Here is a 16,570-nt window from a genome sequence, read left to right on the forward strand (position 1 = left end):
GGCCACCCGCTGATCTCCTCGCTTGCCTGGTCCTGGGTTACCAGGAGAGCAATCAGCCCTGGGAATGCATGGGGAGGCGCTGCCAGTGGAGCGATCCAACAGGGCACTGCAGGGCAACGGGGAGGGATGCATCGGCACGGACAGCCCATGCTGCCAAGCAAACCAGGGCTCAGGGTGCCAGAAAATCTGTGTGGGGTACGGCGACACCTGTGGTTAGCAGCTGCTAGAATGCAGGCTCACCCCTCTGCAACCACCTAAAAACTCTAAGGGAATTACCAGAAACTCTCACAGTTCCCTCTCTGCTAGCTAAACGCCCAGGATGCATGTCACACAGAGGAACCCTGTTTCAGATAGCAGAGGACACCATTTCCGCTGACAAATAAAATTTTGCCTATGGTGCACACCAGTGTAGCTGGCTTCTCTTAGCAACCACTCCTAACAGCACTGATGCAACTAACTCACCCCTTTTCCCACATCTCCCTTTGCGATAAAGCTGCAGAGAGCATCAGAGATCATCCCCAGGTGACTCCCAGCACACTCAACCCACCTGATCCGTGTGAAGGCATACAGCAAATACGCAGCTGTGTTTCCTCGGTCATCCAGCATCTTGTCAAAGGAGAATACGTAATCGTTTAGTCTGTTGTGGGAGAGATCTGCGTATTTAATACATCCAAAAGCAACCGATGTCTGGGCAGCTTTCAGCTCTTCTGCTGTGAGGACCTGTTGCAATTTCAAAACAGATAACAGTCATGAGGAAGAGTGCTACGCTGGCATCACAAACTGCAACACGCAGCCTTGGCTACTCAGCACAGCTCAAGAGGAAAGCCCAGGCTGCTGAGGGGATTTTACCCACGTAGTACTCAGTGAAAGGCTCATACCCACTTCTCCACCTCAAGACACCAGATAACCCCACATCTGCCCCTCGCTTCCCCTGCAATCAAATGGCACTGCAGCCCTGCCCAGGTTAAGGCTGACTCCATCTACTGAAAACCTGCAGGACTTCTGTGCCCCATGATGCCATACAGGTTTGATGCTCATACTGTGCTCCTGCTTCTTACAAACTGTGCGTACACATAACAAACACATGGCCCTCCTACCCTTATAGAGCATTTTGGACAGTCCAAACACTCAGAAAACCCCTCTCCGGTGGAACAGCCCCCCATCAGCATGCCAAAACGCTTTGTGTCTGACCATGTGAGCCCTTGGGAGATTTTCAAGGTGGGTTTTTTTCTGTGCTTCCTCATGTTCCTGTTTTAAAAGGGACCTTTGACTTTCACCCTACGCTGCACAGCACCAAAGAGCTGCACTTCCCAATTCCACCGCCTCACACAGTGCGTGGGCAGAGTTTGGTTGTTGTGTTCCATTCCATGTCTCACACTGTCCAGTCCTCTCCAGGCCATCAGGATCCAAGACAGACAGAAATCTCACTAACCAAAGGGCTTCCAGCAAACTCTGCCACAGCCTCCAAGGCTGAATGCCAAAGCCCCTTGTACATCCCCAACCATCCATCACCAGAAGTCACCGGTAGCCCAGCAGGCTGAGACTGAAACTTTATATTCTGCTACCAACTCCTCCATCCTGGGGCAGTCACCACTGTTGCCATCACACCAGTGAGATCTCATGGTACCTATAAGGCCAGTGACCCTGCCAGGCCCAGTTCTCCTCCCCCGTCCTCAAAAAGCTCTGCAGTACCAGCCAGAGGCCAGCGTGCTGCCCACAGCTTACATTTTCTGACTGCTATGTACTCAAGGATGCTCTTCTTTCCCCATGACAGCACCTTGTCCAAATTGCTATCAAATAATCACACTGATTGTGTACACAACAAACAGCATTTCCTGAGCAGTCTGGCAGTGTCCATATTCTCAGTTCACATCCAGAATGCAGAAACGCTAAGTCTATGAACAAATCTGGGAAGTTCTCAGGAAAGATAAGCAATTTGTCACAACTACCTTGTCCCGTTCCTTGTCTTTCAGCTTGTCCATGGCTCGTTTCAACCCTTCTTCCAGCAGATCTATAAGACGCACTGTATCCCCTGAACGAGTTTTGAACTTCTTCCTGAAAACACACAGCCAAAATGACCACGTGCATAAGAGGCAAAACACTCCCACAAAACATGGCAATCTCAGAGAACACCCATGGGATGGCCGGGAGGGGTGACCAGGAAGGCTCCAACAGTCAGAACCGTCCCAGTTCCAGACATTAGTCAGGATACAATACCAGTGCCAGACCCCTGCCCTGCACAGCAAATCACCTTTACTTTTATAACAAAGCTACAGCAAAACCACCCAGTCCACAACAGCATGTGACCGTCAGAGCGCACCGGTTTAACCACACCTTCACAGAGACACAAGAACAACTCCGGAGCACAAGGGCCTGGCTTACAGACCAGGACACAGAGGTTCTTTTCCCAACGTTCATTTCATCCACCATGAGGCAGATAGATGGTAATGGAAATCATGGCCGTTACCGTTGTTGCCTCCAGTATTCACATCAGCTTCCACTGCACTTCCACCCACCATTCCCAGTGCCCCTCCCCACATGCCAAGCAGCCGAAGCCAGGCCCAAGAAGGAACCTGACCATGGCATTAGTGACTATATGGATCAAGGACCATGACACACAATGAAGTCACACAGTTACAAAAAACAGCATGGATGCGGTGCTTTTTTTTTTTTTTTGGCACACCACAGAAATACTTGTCAACAAACAAGAGCAAGTCTTCCGCATTCACTCAAACGTCCTCTTCAGAGCACATACAAAAGAAAAACCACATCCAAAGACTTACTTGTCTTCTCCCAGCACTACTCCGAAGGCAGCGTGGGCCACTCTGGTTACTTTGGGATCATACCAGCCGATCATCTGTCCAGCTGCAAACACTGTTTGTAAATGCACTGACTGCAAGGAACAAATACCAACAAGTGGTTCTCAGCCACTCCTCCTGGTACAGTTTTCTTCCCAGCTTTATCTCGTTCACAATGCTGCTTTCACAATGAGACTTAAAATGTTTCTATCTTCACAGAAAAATTCCACTTCAGAAAGTTCAGAAACCTGTCAAAGACTTTTCCTGGCTTACAGAAGCAGCAACCAGCAAATTCCCATCACTGCTCAGATACAGAGCTGACAACCTTGCCTTTCCTCAGGTACGGAAGAGACCCAAGTATAAGCAGTACAATTCTCACTCCAGATCTACTGAGGCAGGCTTCACCCACTTCCAGTGGTAACTGAGCCTCCCCTTAATCAATCATCAGGCCTAGGTGCTCTTCGTGGAGACTGCCATGACCAAACTAGATTCACCATTACACTGATGAGGACAAGACTAAATACACCACACTAAGCATCCTATGGCTTTCTACCTATGTTACTGTTGCATCTGTCATTTAACACACTTTTTGATGATCTGTACCAGCAGTGACAGCAAAGGTTGGCATACTCACCTGGCCGCTATCGACAACATAAATAAGGATATCAGCCTTCTCTTCGCACAGCCTGTGTTTAAGAGCAGCTAAGTCAGATGTGTCGTATGTGAAACCTCCATCTGATTTCATGATCGTCAGCGGGACAGGGAAACCTGTGACAAACACGATCTTCCGGCCATCGTCGACCTGGACAAATCCTAGAAAAGCAATGGAAAACATTTTGTGTTATATTGAATGGGGAGGTTTGTGGGCCAGCACAGGCGGGAACAATTGCCTTCCCGGATGCTACCAGAAATAAAAGGCCATGCACACACATTATCAAATAATTAATGGCTCAAAATATGAAAAAACCTAAATGAGAACTTCCTCGCCAACCAAGTCACATTCTGTACTGCACTTCCAGAACTCACACTATGCACAAGGAAGCAGATCTGTACAGATCCGGCCTTACCAGAAGAGACCAAATTGGATTTAAAAACTCCTGTCACTGGCATCCAGATACAGAAAAACAGCATCACAAAGTATGGCATTAAAGGCAACAGAAACTCTACAGAGATGCAACGAGGACTTAGCACAAAGTCGTTCAGAGATAAGGTTAGTCAGAACACTTCAGATGATGAGATTCAACAACTGCCAAATCCAGATAGGAAACACATAAAACCAGAGACTTGTTATGCTCCATTTTGGCTTCTTGCCAGTCTCAAAGTCAGTATGACCCAAAAATGCCACTGTCTTCACAGAGATTTCTCAGACGAAGTTCCCATACAGGCGCAACTGTAAGACCGGGAAGTCTGTCATACATTGCTCCTTGACTAAGGATACAATAACATCCAGTGAGCTGTTGCCTACAGACATCACAGACAAACTGCTTTTGGTGTCAGCAAGAAAGATTCAAGCTTTCTGGAACGAAACATACAAGAATCAACTCTGCTAATGCTTCTTTGGGAGGAAACATCATGAAAGATCCAGTCAGGAAATGTGGTTGAGAAAAAGAGCAAGGGTGGGGAACATGCAACTTCAAAAACATCAGTCCCGAGTCTCGCTCAAGAGGACCGAGCTTATGTCGCTCATCCTGATGGCTGCAGAATTTCTGACTCTGAGACAAAAAGCCTCACCTTTATCTTCAAATTCTTTCACAATGTCTTTCATCATATCGTGGTAGAATGATTCTCCTCTCTCTATGAGTGTGATGTCCAAGCAGTTGTAGATTTTCTGGAACTCTTGAGGAGCGAAACAGAACAAAATGCACACAGCGTGAATTAGTGGCGTATGTTTACCAATGGACACAGCAAGTCCCTAAAGGCATTTTCCATCTCTTGGTGAAGCCATCAGACTAGGACTTGGGAGACAAAGGATTTAGCCGAAAGCCTCCACAGACAGCCCAGTACTTTGGTTTTATCGGCTTTTTTCTTTAAGCTTCTCATAGCAGTGTGGCGGTGATTTTCAAAAGAAAACTAGAGGATGGACTTAGACATAAAGGTGAGGAAAGCCACACTGTTCTACTGCTGAGACATTATTCTGGATCTAGCAAAGTCACCTTTCCGCGACACGTCACAGATCAGTTCCCACGCTTTAATGAAGTCTGGGTTTTTGCTCTGCAGCAGCACCACACATTGGTAGGCACGTTTCTTAAATTCCTCCTCTGTGTCAAACCTCCTCTTGGATTCCTATAGTAAAACACACCACATGAAAAAGCACCTCTTTCTCCCCTGAATCGTTCGTAACAGGCTCTCCAAGAATACTCATATCAAAAGACAGAGAGGCAGCATGCATCCAAAGTCCCTTAATCACACCCCATACAGACAACTCCATACCAGATACCACTACCAGTGGCAATTAACAGTGATTCAATTCTTTTGTTTCTCCAAGACTACACTGCAATTTGTAAAGCTCCTCAGTCTGCTTTTCAGATGTTGACATAAGTATCATACTTATTTCCTACAAATACCTTGTAAAAAGCTTGGAGATCCCCAATCGGAGGAGAAACAGTTAAGTAATCTGGAAATTTGTCTTGCAGGTGAGCAATAAGCATTCCAAACTGGGTGCCCCAATCTCCTAAATGGTTTAACCTTGAAGCAATCAAAGAGCACAATAACAGTGATTTCTCAAACATACGCTTTAAAATACATGCATTTTAAAAATACATATTCTAAAAGAAGAAACACACATCATATCAGAAACCAAAACCAGGCAAACACACCCTATTTCACTGCAATAAAGCTGCTGCCCATCTTGATTCCTACCTCTGCTACACTTGCTCAGCTTAGAATTTTACTATATATAAAGGATTATTTGTTATGTGCTTATAAAAAAAGACCGATACAGACCAAAGCATAGAGACAGGTATTGCATAAATTTAGCCAAACAAGCCCACCCCACCCTAAAGTCGATTCTCACCTCAAAACATCATAACCTGCAAATTCGAACAGTCGGCACATACTTTCTCCAATGATGGTAGACCGCAGGTGGCCAACGTGCATCTCCTTTGCAATGTTAGGGGATGAAAAATCCACCACCACCTTAGACACCGTACCAAAGGAAAAAAATGAATAAAAGGCAGCAGTCATTACCACACCCCACGCGTTTAATCTGGGTTTTGTTGTTGTGGGGGGGAAGGCTTGCCTCTGCTGACCCTCACACTCTCTTTGCTGCCAACAGCGCACACAGCAACAGCAAAGGCCCAATGGGGACACCAGAGCAGGTCCCAGCCTGGGGCTCTGCTACATCTGCCCGGCAGAGGGTCAGGGATCACTCCCAGACCGACACTGGCACAACACGCTGTCCCCAGGGAGCCCTGTCCCTCACCCACCAGAGACCGCACCAGGCACATGCAGCCTATGCCATGGCCCCCAGTCCCTCAGTCATATCCCATTTACTCCGCTGTAACAACCAGAGGACATGGATATCTGCTCAATAAATCACTTCAGGGGGGAATTTCAAAGCTACCTGCAGTCCATTGTGTTTCATCTACATGGGAGCAGGATGCCTATGCGCTTACTGCCGTACCTTTTTCCTTTTGCCCACAGCTGGTGGTTGAACTCCATTCATCAACAAACTGCTCAGCTGCTTCGATACAAAATCCTTTCTCAAGTGGACATTGATAAAACCTTTAGAGAAGAAAACCAGCAGTGAGTGCCGGTGCTGCAGAAACGCCTCAAGCCACTTTTTGTTTCCTTCCCCCTTGGATTTCTGTTTTCTCGCATCAAGGACAAAAGCATATGAAATTAGATTGATAAAACAAAAACATTTTTCAGCAATAGGACAAAAAAGCTGTCACTCGAAGACAATTTCTGTTCCCAGATTACAAGAGTCTGTTTCACACCTCTATAGCCTTTACTGTAGGAGTTAGATTCTGCAAGCTGGTCCACTGACATAACTCCTATTTGCACACTGTCATTCAAAGGTGGATTTATAAAAACATTTTTATGAGAAAATAAATAATCTTGCCAGGGTTTGCAGAATGCAAAACCAAATCCCGTTTTGTCTCTTTTTTTAAAAATTAATATCCTAAAACATATAGTTACACCTGAGATAATCAATGCTTGTGGAACGACACTGTTTTACTTCTCCTGCTTCGCAGAGCTAATGAACGAGCTTCTGCCAAAGCACTCAAACGACTGTGCCATGTGATTTCTGTGTTTATCCTGCAGCCCTAAGGATTATGAGCCCTTATATTTCTTCCTGGTCACAGGGACAAAACAGATGCAGCAATTAATAACCTCCATGCTACTCCAGCATTTCAGTGCTGAGAGGACAAAGTCTCCGCACGGTGCAAGCAACAGCGAGAAGGGCATATCAATTTTTGCTGTGATTTCATGATTGTGGCCTGATACCCACCAGTAATATTCAAAGGGGAAAAATCTGGTCCCTTAAGGATCAGTGGAAAAATTGCTAATTAAAGGGCTCGGGATTACACTTACCAATTCTAACAGAGGTAGATTTTCTGCTGCTGCACAAGTCTGAGCACTATCAAGCTCACCAAGACAGAAGCACGCCACAACTGCAGTTTAAAATCACGAAATAGTTGAACTGAACTCAGCTTCCCCTACCACCATCTAGTATAAATTCACCCTTTATCAGCTTTAAAACATACAAAGTGCGTAACATGAAACTATCTTACCAGGACCAGCAATTTCAACCTTCTCAATGCATTCATTGGCAGGAATATTTTTTGCTATTTTCTCAGCGATTTCTCTTGGGCTAACCTTCTGTTCCTTGGTTTTGAGCAGTATCTGAAACACAACAAGAGGATCAAGCAAAATTCAATCCTCCAAAACATTCTATAGGGTGAAACAGAAAGCATTGCGGCATTGAAAGATCCTCATGAACCTTTAGCTTCCTAACAGAGAGACACACACAAAGAATAACACCTCTAGCAAATTTTACAGATCAGATCAGCTCTTTCTATGCAGCAGAAGTCTAACTAGACCCAACACATTCACTCCCTTCTGCTAAGGGCAATCAAAGGGTAGCGGTTTGGCAAATTTGTGTTTCTCTAAGCTAGTAAAAGGGACAAACTCTTTAAAAATCAACATAGCTGGCACAGTCCTCCACATTGCTTCATCAGCCTGTTCATCAGCCTCACAGGTATCCTCAGCTCTGCCAGCATTCATAATTGAAGTTTTGAACTGTGCCTACATTAGATGCTGAGTGTGGTTTCAGAGCAAGTCTGCTGATTTATGATTCAAAGCAACCAAAGCAAACTGCCTTCCGTCTTACCTTAGACTGAAACTTAATAAATACATGAATAAATAAAATCCAACAACCCAAGCAATCAAAGATAATCCTAACACTGCCCAATTTTCTTCAAAGAGCATCAGAAAAACTGCTGGTAAAGTGGCTCTCCTTCTCCTCCAGACATAAATGGCACACTGTGAGGAACTCCAGTAACACGATGCAAGTTCACATGGTAGAATCAGAACGGTTTGGGTTGGAAGGGACCTTCAAAGATCATCTAGTCCAACTCTACAAGTTTTCTGTCCATTCCCAAAGCATCTTCTAACATAGCTTTTTGCAAATCTTAGAAAAACACCCTTTAGGAGGATTCTCTGAGCTAGTCCAACCTGTCCCTTGCAAAACACTACATTCACACCATACAAAATTACAACTATTTCTTTCTGAGCACACGCTGTTCCATTCTTACTGTGATGTGTTTGAAAATAATCTATCACCTCACTCCCATCAAGGCCACAAAGAGCACATACCTCTTTGTCAATTCAGAATTTACACTCATTACTTGTATTTGCTAACTTGCAGTCTGCTGCAAAAGGTGACTTCTACTTAAGTTTCAGCTTCCCGTTTAACCTGTCATACAGTTGATCATAACAGGATCCTTACAAGATGGTAAGGGCCTAGAATGGGTAAGAAAAAAAACAACACCTCTGTGGCCCTTAATGCTACTCAAAGTGCACACTACAGGAAAAATAAATGCAAAAACAGATTATGGGCACGTTATACCAGATTACAGGCATGTTATCTGAATCATTCCAGAAACAGTCACCGTACTCCTATTACTCTAAGGAGAAGCAGAGGTCCTGGCTCAAACCCCAGGCATTAATATACTAACGAGCTCCCAGGAAAACAATATGCACTTGTGAGGGCTGTTTCCACATGGGCACATTGCAGGGAGAGATTGCTGCCCAGCACGTACTAGTGCCCCAAGTCAGGGCACCTCCCGCTTCTCTGGCAGTGGCAGTGACCGGCATTCCAGCTCTGCGCAGGGGACATGCTGCCGGAGCAAGCCTCTACGGGGAGACCTGCACCACAGTCAAGTCCCTAAAACTTAGGCCAACAGAAAGTACATAACCTGCTGCTCTCAGAGGGAAATGACTACACTGCATGCCCTGGCTCTGCTGTGCTGATACGCCCTGAGTGTACTGCACGTGTGAGTACTGCCAAGCTCAGACCCCGCTTATACGGCGTGCCTTTCCAGGGAACAAGCTCTACAGCCAAGCCCAGTACTAGGAACCCAACCCTGGCTTGAAGGGGACCGTTCAGGCACTGAGTTATGCGAACAACGCTGACACTGAGCCAGGACTGCTCGAGAATCCCAACCGCGACTTAATTGGGGTAAAGCAGCGGTCAAAAAAATAGAAAAGCTCAGAAAGCCCGTCTCAGTGCAGTCACCCAGGGTGCTTCTCTGGCTGCAGCCCAGTCACAATATGCTAACGAGACCAAGCAACCAAGGGAAGACGACACGTATTTGTGAGGGCTGTTTCCGCCTCGGCACTTCAGGCCAAGAGCCTGCTGGCTAGCACGTATCGATGCTGCCCAGGAGTCAAACTCATTGTGGCAGGACAACAGACATAGTGGCTCTAGATGACAACCTGGGAGAGCACAATCCTATGCGTGTCGGTGCAAGTGCAATGTCAAGATTACCAGTATAACAGATTAATACAGGTGAACTGACAACAGAACACTTAAAAAAAAAAAAAAAAAGTTGCTTCTGTTGAGATTGCAAAATAAGAGATCTGTAATTACAAAGAGTCAATCTCTTCACTCAAAGGCATCAATGCATTGAACGTTTGGGCACTTTCAGCACCAAAGCTAGAATGCACTACCTTCTTTCTCCCCCACCTCTTCGTTTTACTTCAGCACAGTCCCAGCCCACTGAGCAACTCCTGAAGTGTCTCTTAGTCTGTTTGGGTCCTCTTTGGCCAAATATCTTCCAGAAAGCAGCAATGCCATAAAGAACTGCTGATACTAGCCAGGTTAAAAAAAAAGCACTCCTTCCTTTACACTGGAACCGTTCTTACAGTTGCCTGAAAACCTCCAAGATCAGAAAATCACCACAAGGAAAAACATGTTTCCTGCCTTTTGCTCAGTTAAAAGAAAACATAGACCACAGCACCCATAGATGTGGGGATGCCCACACAGCCAACCCTCAGCAAAAGCTTGGATAACAATAGCCAGTAAGATAAGAATAGGAGCACAAAACGTGTGCAGAATAGCACACTCACATCTGTCTGAAAGAGCACTTGTCACGAAACTGAAAATGGCCTGACAATGACCCGTGCCATCAGGACACGTGAGTGGCCGGCAGTTTGGGATGCACACGCAGGGACCCCGTCCCACCCGGGCGCACGGGGCAGTGCTTCTCGCTGCCGTGTGCGTTAGCGGGCGGTAGGAAGCCGCAGCACCCACACCAACAGGCAGTGTGTGCAACGAGGGGAACCCGTGCTCCTGGAGATGGGGCACGTGTTTGTAACCCACCTGCCCTGTGAGAAGGGGAGGTGTGCACGTAACTCCGTGCAAATGTGTGTGGGGGCATCATACTTTCCTGGCATTACAGAGGAGCATTTAGAGGCTTGTAGGTGTTTACCAACATTTTGTAACTGTCCAGAATTGTGATTTATTGTTTTGCTGTTATTGGTTCCAAACATGTAGCTCACTAATTGGTACTTAATTGCACATCATTGGTAAATCAATGCAGCACTTAAATCCTGATTTGATTTAGATCCCACAAACTGAGCAGTTTTTGTGTGTGACACACATGTAGGTCTCTCATACTAATGATCTAAAGAGAGGTTTAAAGGTCTACTCTGGGAAGGCCAACGTTTCCCCTGAAGTGCCATTAGATAACTCACTGAATTCTCAGCGGGAGGCCTGCAACAAGGCTGAGACAGGTCCAATACTGCAACTCTTACTGTGTTGTCTATCACTTAGCTTCCAACAGACAACATCCCTGTTTTTTCATCTCTTTGCAAGATCGTTCAGATTTACCTGTGTTATGCCCATGGCGCTGTTACACTGGTAATCCCCAAATTTGGGCTGCTGACTTGGTGTCACTACTAGTGGAGGGTTTTCTAAATCTGGGTAGGCAGCCTGAATAGCAGCTCCAAAGATCTCCTGAAGACGGCTGTTGATATTAATCATGCTTTTTGCTGTTTTACTTCTTTCCTCTTGAAGGCTCTGAAAAAAACAAAACCCAGAAGGCTAAATTCACAACATCTGAGGAGCCGTTACATCCCACTTTTTTCCTTGGCTGCCTGGCAGAGCATGGCTGACAGATTTGGCTGACTCCTCTAGGCAGAGGAGTAATATATACAACATAAAAATCACGTGATTCAAAAGCTGCTTCTCCCTTTGAAGCTCCCAGCACAAACACTTCCCCTGAATGCAGGGCTGCATTACTCCTCACACCTTTGTCAGTGATCCTGGTAGAGACCTCAGCTGGGCTGTCCGTTACATGACTAGCCAAGACTTGATGGTGTGGGCTTATTAAACCTGAAATTTTCCATAAAGTAGTTTTCTGTTTAAGGAACCAAGAAATATCTGATGTGTCACCAACAATTAAGGCACCAGAACGCAGAGTGACCACGCTGTCACACATGACTAGCTGTAACAAACTGACATCAGTTATTTACCTTGCCTTAATAAGACCAAAACCACATGCTACAGCAGTGATTCTTTATTCCCTTACCTTTTGAAGGAAATTTAACCGATACTTAAGTTTTGCGTTTTCGTCTCGCAACCCTTCCAAACTCGGGGAGACTCCCAAGCATCCAAAGTTCTTCAGACGCTCGATTTCTGCAGTCAACAACTTGATCTCGTTTTCCTGAAAAGCCAATTAAATTGTCACACAGTAATTCTTGGGAGTGGGGGGACAGAAGGTGAGGAGCTGCAAGATCTCAGATAAGATTCTAGTTTTGCCTCATAAAGGTAACAGCAGTAACATGTTAAGTTTAGCAATTCCAAACAATTAATGTTTAAATGTGGTTTCTATCTGTGTGAAAAACAGGGATTCTGAAACATTCTTAAAGTCAGTGAGATAATAATCGCACTAACATCAAGACATAAGTGCAAGAAAGACAACAGGTCATGCCAATAAAACATATTCCCAAAATGAGCACTTTCTCCAGCTTTTTTAATCTAATAAAGATGTCAAACAGTTTGACTCAAAATTCCCTAGAGCCTCCTTCAGCCAGTTTTCCCATCTCATAGGCCACAGAGGAAGAAACCACAATCACTCACACAACCCCAGCAAGCTCAAACGCCAGCTGGGGACAGGAAGGCCAAGAAGCAGAGCGTGCTGCTTTGCAGGGGAATTCATAGGGCTGTTGCTGCAGCCTGCACTCACTTCCACCTCGCCACGCAACGTTTCCTTCCCTACCTCCAGCGTGGCTTCTCCCTTAAAACTGACTTAAGGCATTCAGGAGCAATCAGGAATTTCAGGTGAACCGCTATGCTCCAAATAAAATTCCCTGTGCTTCCCTGTGCCCCTCCAGACTCCCACAGGCAAACGCTTCAACAGGCAGTCTGAGCCCAACGGCTGGAAGCTGCTGCAAGGAGCAGTAATTTTCCTCACCCCATCACCTACAGAAACCAAGCATCTGAAACCTTATCTCTGTTGTCCATCTCTTGTCCTCCCCCACAACGGGCTTTGTGCCCATCAGCCACAAACCTGGCTCACAAACAGAAGTCTGGAGGCTACTGAAGATGTGAGCGACTCAATGCCACTACGGAGGGAGAGGCAGCGGGAAGAGGCCATGAGCACTCCCCACCCTGCCTCATCCAGGCTCTCTCCACTAGAACTCCCACAGCAGGAGGCAGCTCAGGCTATTATTGCTGTCAAATAGGACACCAAATGTTACCAAAAAGGACTCATTTACTTTGCTGCTCTTGAAACAACCAGAATATTTAACTAAGGAAAAAACTGGGCCATCAAATCCTCTGGTCTTGTATGTCCACCCAAACAACATCTCCCACAAATGCCACTGTAACTAACTGCAGATGCTCAAAACACTAAGCTGAGCCGAAACAATCGCAAGTTTAGGCTGTTTGTGGAGCAAGCTCACAATGAGTACATTTGAGGTCATTCTTCATTTGTGCTTCAGCTTCCAGCACACGTTACAGCCTCGAGCTGTCCCCTGCTACAGCAGAACAGCTTCTCGCGGGTTCAGATGTGAAGGAACAGGACTTTGAGACAAAAATACCTTTATCAAAACCTGTGGTTTGGCACTGAACAGCAGAGCTCTATCTCAAAAATAACTCACTTCAAATAGTCCATTGCAACTTTTCCTTTTGCAGCCTATTACTTCTTTTTTTAACCCAAGGCAGACCTCCCGTCAAAATCAGACTGTTTTTCTCTCACATACATACGCATACCTCCCTCCATATAACCAAGAGAAAATATATTTATGTTTTTTATTTTCGACTTTTCTTACTGGCCTGACCTGGTAGCATTTCATATAACTTACAGACCCATTTGAAAAATATTCAGACTGAACTTCAAGTTTAAAATAGCACAAGAGAGATTACATTGCATTACATTACAGCTTTTTCACTGTAAGTTTAAGTAAGCATTATTGCTACAAACTGACTTAAAGGAACATCAGAGCAGTGACACACATTAACGCACCCCCCCACCACCACCCCTAGAATGTGCTTTAAGAAAAGCACAAAGATATGTTCTACTTGTAGTATCATATTATCTGTAAATTCTGGGTCCACCCAGTATTACCTTCTCTCTAGCAAAGTCTCCAGCTTCAGGACAGGATAGCAAGTCAGACCCTTGGGAAAGTTTTGCATTGAGAACATTGTCCAGACCCAGAAATTTGTATTCTGCTTTTGAAATTAAAATCACGGTACATTGAAGCTAACAAGCAGCTCACACGTATTCCTCCTGCATTAGAAGATTCCCCCAAAGCTACAGCCACCGAGATATTTCAGGACCATTGGCAAACTTTTCAGAATAGAAATTTGATTTGGATTTTCCTCCATAATCACAAATGCCGCTGCCCACCCAAGACTCACAGGAGGCGAGATGACCACTATCTTACTGGAGCTTCTTTCCATATTGCTAGAAAACAAGAGAGGATGAGGAAAGTTTATCCATGTGCATGACCAGAACCCAGAACGAGGGGTTTTGGGAATCTTGGGGCAGACATCTGGCCCAAACAGCTCTTCCCCCATGAATACAGGGTGACAACTAGTATCCTAATTGCTTGGATTTGGCCAGAAGGTAAAAAACCTCTAAAACAATGGCACCATTCAGTAAGTCTCATCTACTTCTTTCCCACAGCTGCACCAAAATAGTAAATTCACCGCACAGACACCTGCAGATAGGAGGCACTCAGGCTGGCCCCATTTCAGATTTGACCAAGCCCAACACTGTCAGCCCAGACTGGCACATTTTCCTATCATGTTTTATGTTCCTCTTCTGCAGAAAGTTTCAGTAGCAGTCTTTATGTTACGTGAGTATGAACTGAAAGCAAAAGATTTCACCACGGTGGTCTAGCTGCCTATCCCAATATTGCTGCTGCCATTTAAGTCTCCCTTTTTGTGTTCATCGACAGCCAATACAGATGATGAAACAAGATTTTCATTCAAAACTCAGCAATGATTACACTGTTTTCCAGAAACTGCTGGGGTTAAGATCACAACAGCTGGGCTGGGACAGACGCACAGCTGCATACACCTAACAGCTCCAGAACTGGCAACAAGGACATCCCGGTTCATGGTCCACACAGGAGGGGAACACCACACATGACCCTCCTCTCTCTGGTGGCCAGCGACAGGACACGAGGAAATGGAATACAGCCACGTCAGGGGAAGCTCAGATCGGACATTAGGAAAAGGTCTTCACTGAGAAGGTGGTGGGTCACTGGAACAGCCTCCCCAGGGAAGTGGTCATGGCACCAAGCCTGTCAGAGTTCAGGGAGCATCTGGACGATGCTTTAAGTCATATCGTTTAGTTTCAGGTAGTCCTGTGAGTATCAGGGAGTTGGACTTGATGGTTCTTATGGGTCCCTTCCAACTTGAGAATATGCCATGATTCTATGACCCCCACACCCATAACTATGTTGCTGAGCTCGCCTGGTGAAAAGTCTTTAAATGTTTCCCCTCCGGATTATTCTGCCTGCACAGCCCTGGACATATCACAACTTGTCAGTAAAGGGTCATACCTGATGACCACCTCATGATAAGCTGCGGGAACTACATGAAGCCACGCTGACATCTCCAAGGGCTCTTTGGTCAGCTGAGTACTAGAAATCTTCCCCTCACCTGTGAATACAAAAAAGCTATAGCTTTTTCAATCGGACCAAAATCACCCTAACATTTTCCCGCAGCATATAAGAATATGTTCCAAAGATCCCACTGAATTAACATTAAACTTGCACAAGCTTCTGCCTCTGGGCTTTAATGTAATAGAGTTTTTCTCCACCACATTAAAAAAAAAAAAAGAGAAAATGGCCTGAGAAACCATGGCAAAGGGGTCACAGCACCTCTCTTCCTTCCCCTCCTTCTTGCCTCCTGCATGGATTTATCTCTGTTCCTACTCCAACAAGCCTTTGCTGAGCTGCCTCAGTGCAAGAACTCAGTACATGCTCTTTGCTCTTTGTTGGGTTATTTTCCCAAAGAGTTAATGAATCCTGCCGGCCAGCTCACAAAGGACTCCACAGCATGCTGGAGCTGGCACTAGGGAGTACGTGGCTGGGAGCAAGGTGATGGGTAGATTCAGGCTCAGTAATTCCACACAGCCTCCTTCAGCCTTCTTGAGTTAAACAGCTGAATGCTGTCCCTCTTACTTTGCTTCAGAGTGAATGGAGTTTGTTTACAGACTAAAGACCAGATAGCAGTGATGGCAAAGGGAGAACCACCTTGCCAGAATACCCAAGATTCTCTTCCTCTCCTAGCACCTACAAAGGAGAAATGCAAAAACAAAGGCAAAAAGGATTTGCAGAGATTCAGCTGCCAGATTTATTATCTCTGTATTTTATGGCAGTGCTTACTGTTTTTTTGACTTGTGAGTAGAAGACATACTGAATAGTTAAGAACACGTGTGTAAGGTAGGCAAAAAAACACACGCCAGAATTTCTCAGTTACATGCTCTTGTGCCAATATACAAGAAGTTAATCCATAGAATTCAAAATTTTCCCGAGGCTGCCTCTGTACTGTACTGTCAATATCAGTCATTGGCTAGGACAGACCTGGCAACTTGATTTAATTTTTTAATTATTATTATTGTAGTCACTGAAGAGGGAAGGGGTTGTCACGATCTCTTTTCCCAACCCAAAGCACCTTATGGCTGCAGTAATCCTGCTGGAGAAAGCCAGGATTGCCATTAGCACACCCGCCCTCCAGCAGGTCCTCCAAAAGCGCTTCCCTACCTGCTCCGGGCTGCCCGGTCCCGCCGGGGCGGTGCTGTCCCCCC

At 45.6% G+C, this 16,570-nt stretch overlaps 1 protein-coding gene across 1 annotated transcript in view; it reads right to left on the reverse strand.

Annotated features, from left to right (window-relative positions):
- Positions 1 to 11,983, reverse strand: part of RARS (arginyl-tRNA synthetase) — a gene marked incomplete at its 5' end in the record, with an annotated part of 12,798 nt that extends 815 nt beyond the window's left edge. Inside the window, 12 exons of the mRNA XM_009890882.1 lie at positions 548 to 720; positions 1,950 to 2,055; positions 2,784 to 2,893; positions 3,433 to 3,611; positions 4,530 to 4,634; positions 4,952 to 5,081; positions 5,363 to 5,483; positions 5,812 to 5,933; positions 6,421 to 6,521; positions 7,535 to 7,646; positions 11,137 to 11,325; positions 11,837 to 11,983. Of these exons, the coding sequence (XP_009889184.1) occupies positions 548 to 720; positions 1,950 to 2,055; positions 2,784 to 2,893; positions 3,433 to 3,611; positions 4,530 to 4,634; positions 4,952 to 5,081; positions 5,363 to 5,483; positions 5,812 to 5,933; positions 6,421 to 6,521; positions 7,535 to 7,646; positions 11,137 to 11,325; positions 11,837 to 11,983 (1,595 nt within the window). The remainder of the gene's footprint in view (positions 1 to 547; positions 721 to 1,949; positions 2,056 to 2,783; positions 2,894 to 3,432; positions 3,612 to 4,529; positions 4,635 to 4,951; positions 5,082 to 5,362; positions 5,484 to 5,811; positions 5,934 to 6,420; positions 6,522 to 7,534; positions 7,647 to 11,136; positions 11,326 to 11,836) is intronic.
- Between the last annotated feature and the right edge of the window lie 4,587 nt (positions 11,984 to 16,570).

The sequence above is a fragment of the Charadrius vociferus genome, unplaced genomic scaffold, assembly GCF_000708025.1.
Source record: "Charadrius vociferus isolate BGI_N301 unplaced genomic scaffold, ASM70802v2 scaffold108, whole genome shotgun sequence".
Lineage (NCBI taxonomy): Eukaryota > Metazoa > Chordata > Aves > Charadriiformes > Charadriidae > Charadrius > Charadrius vociferus.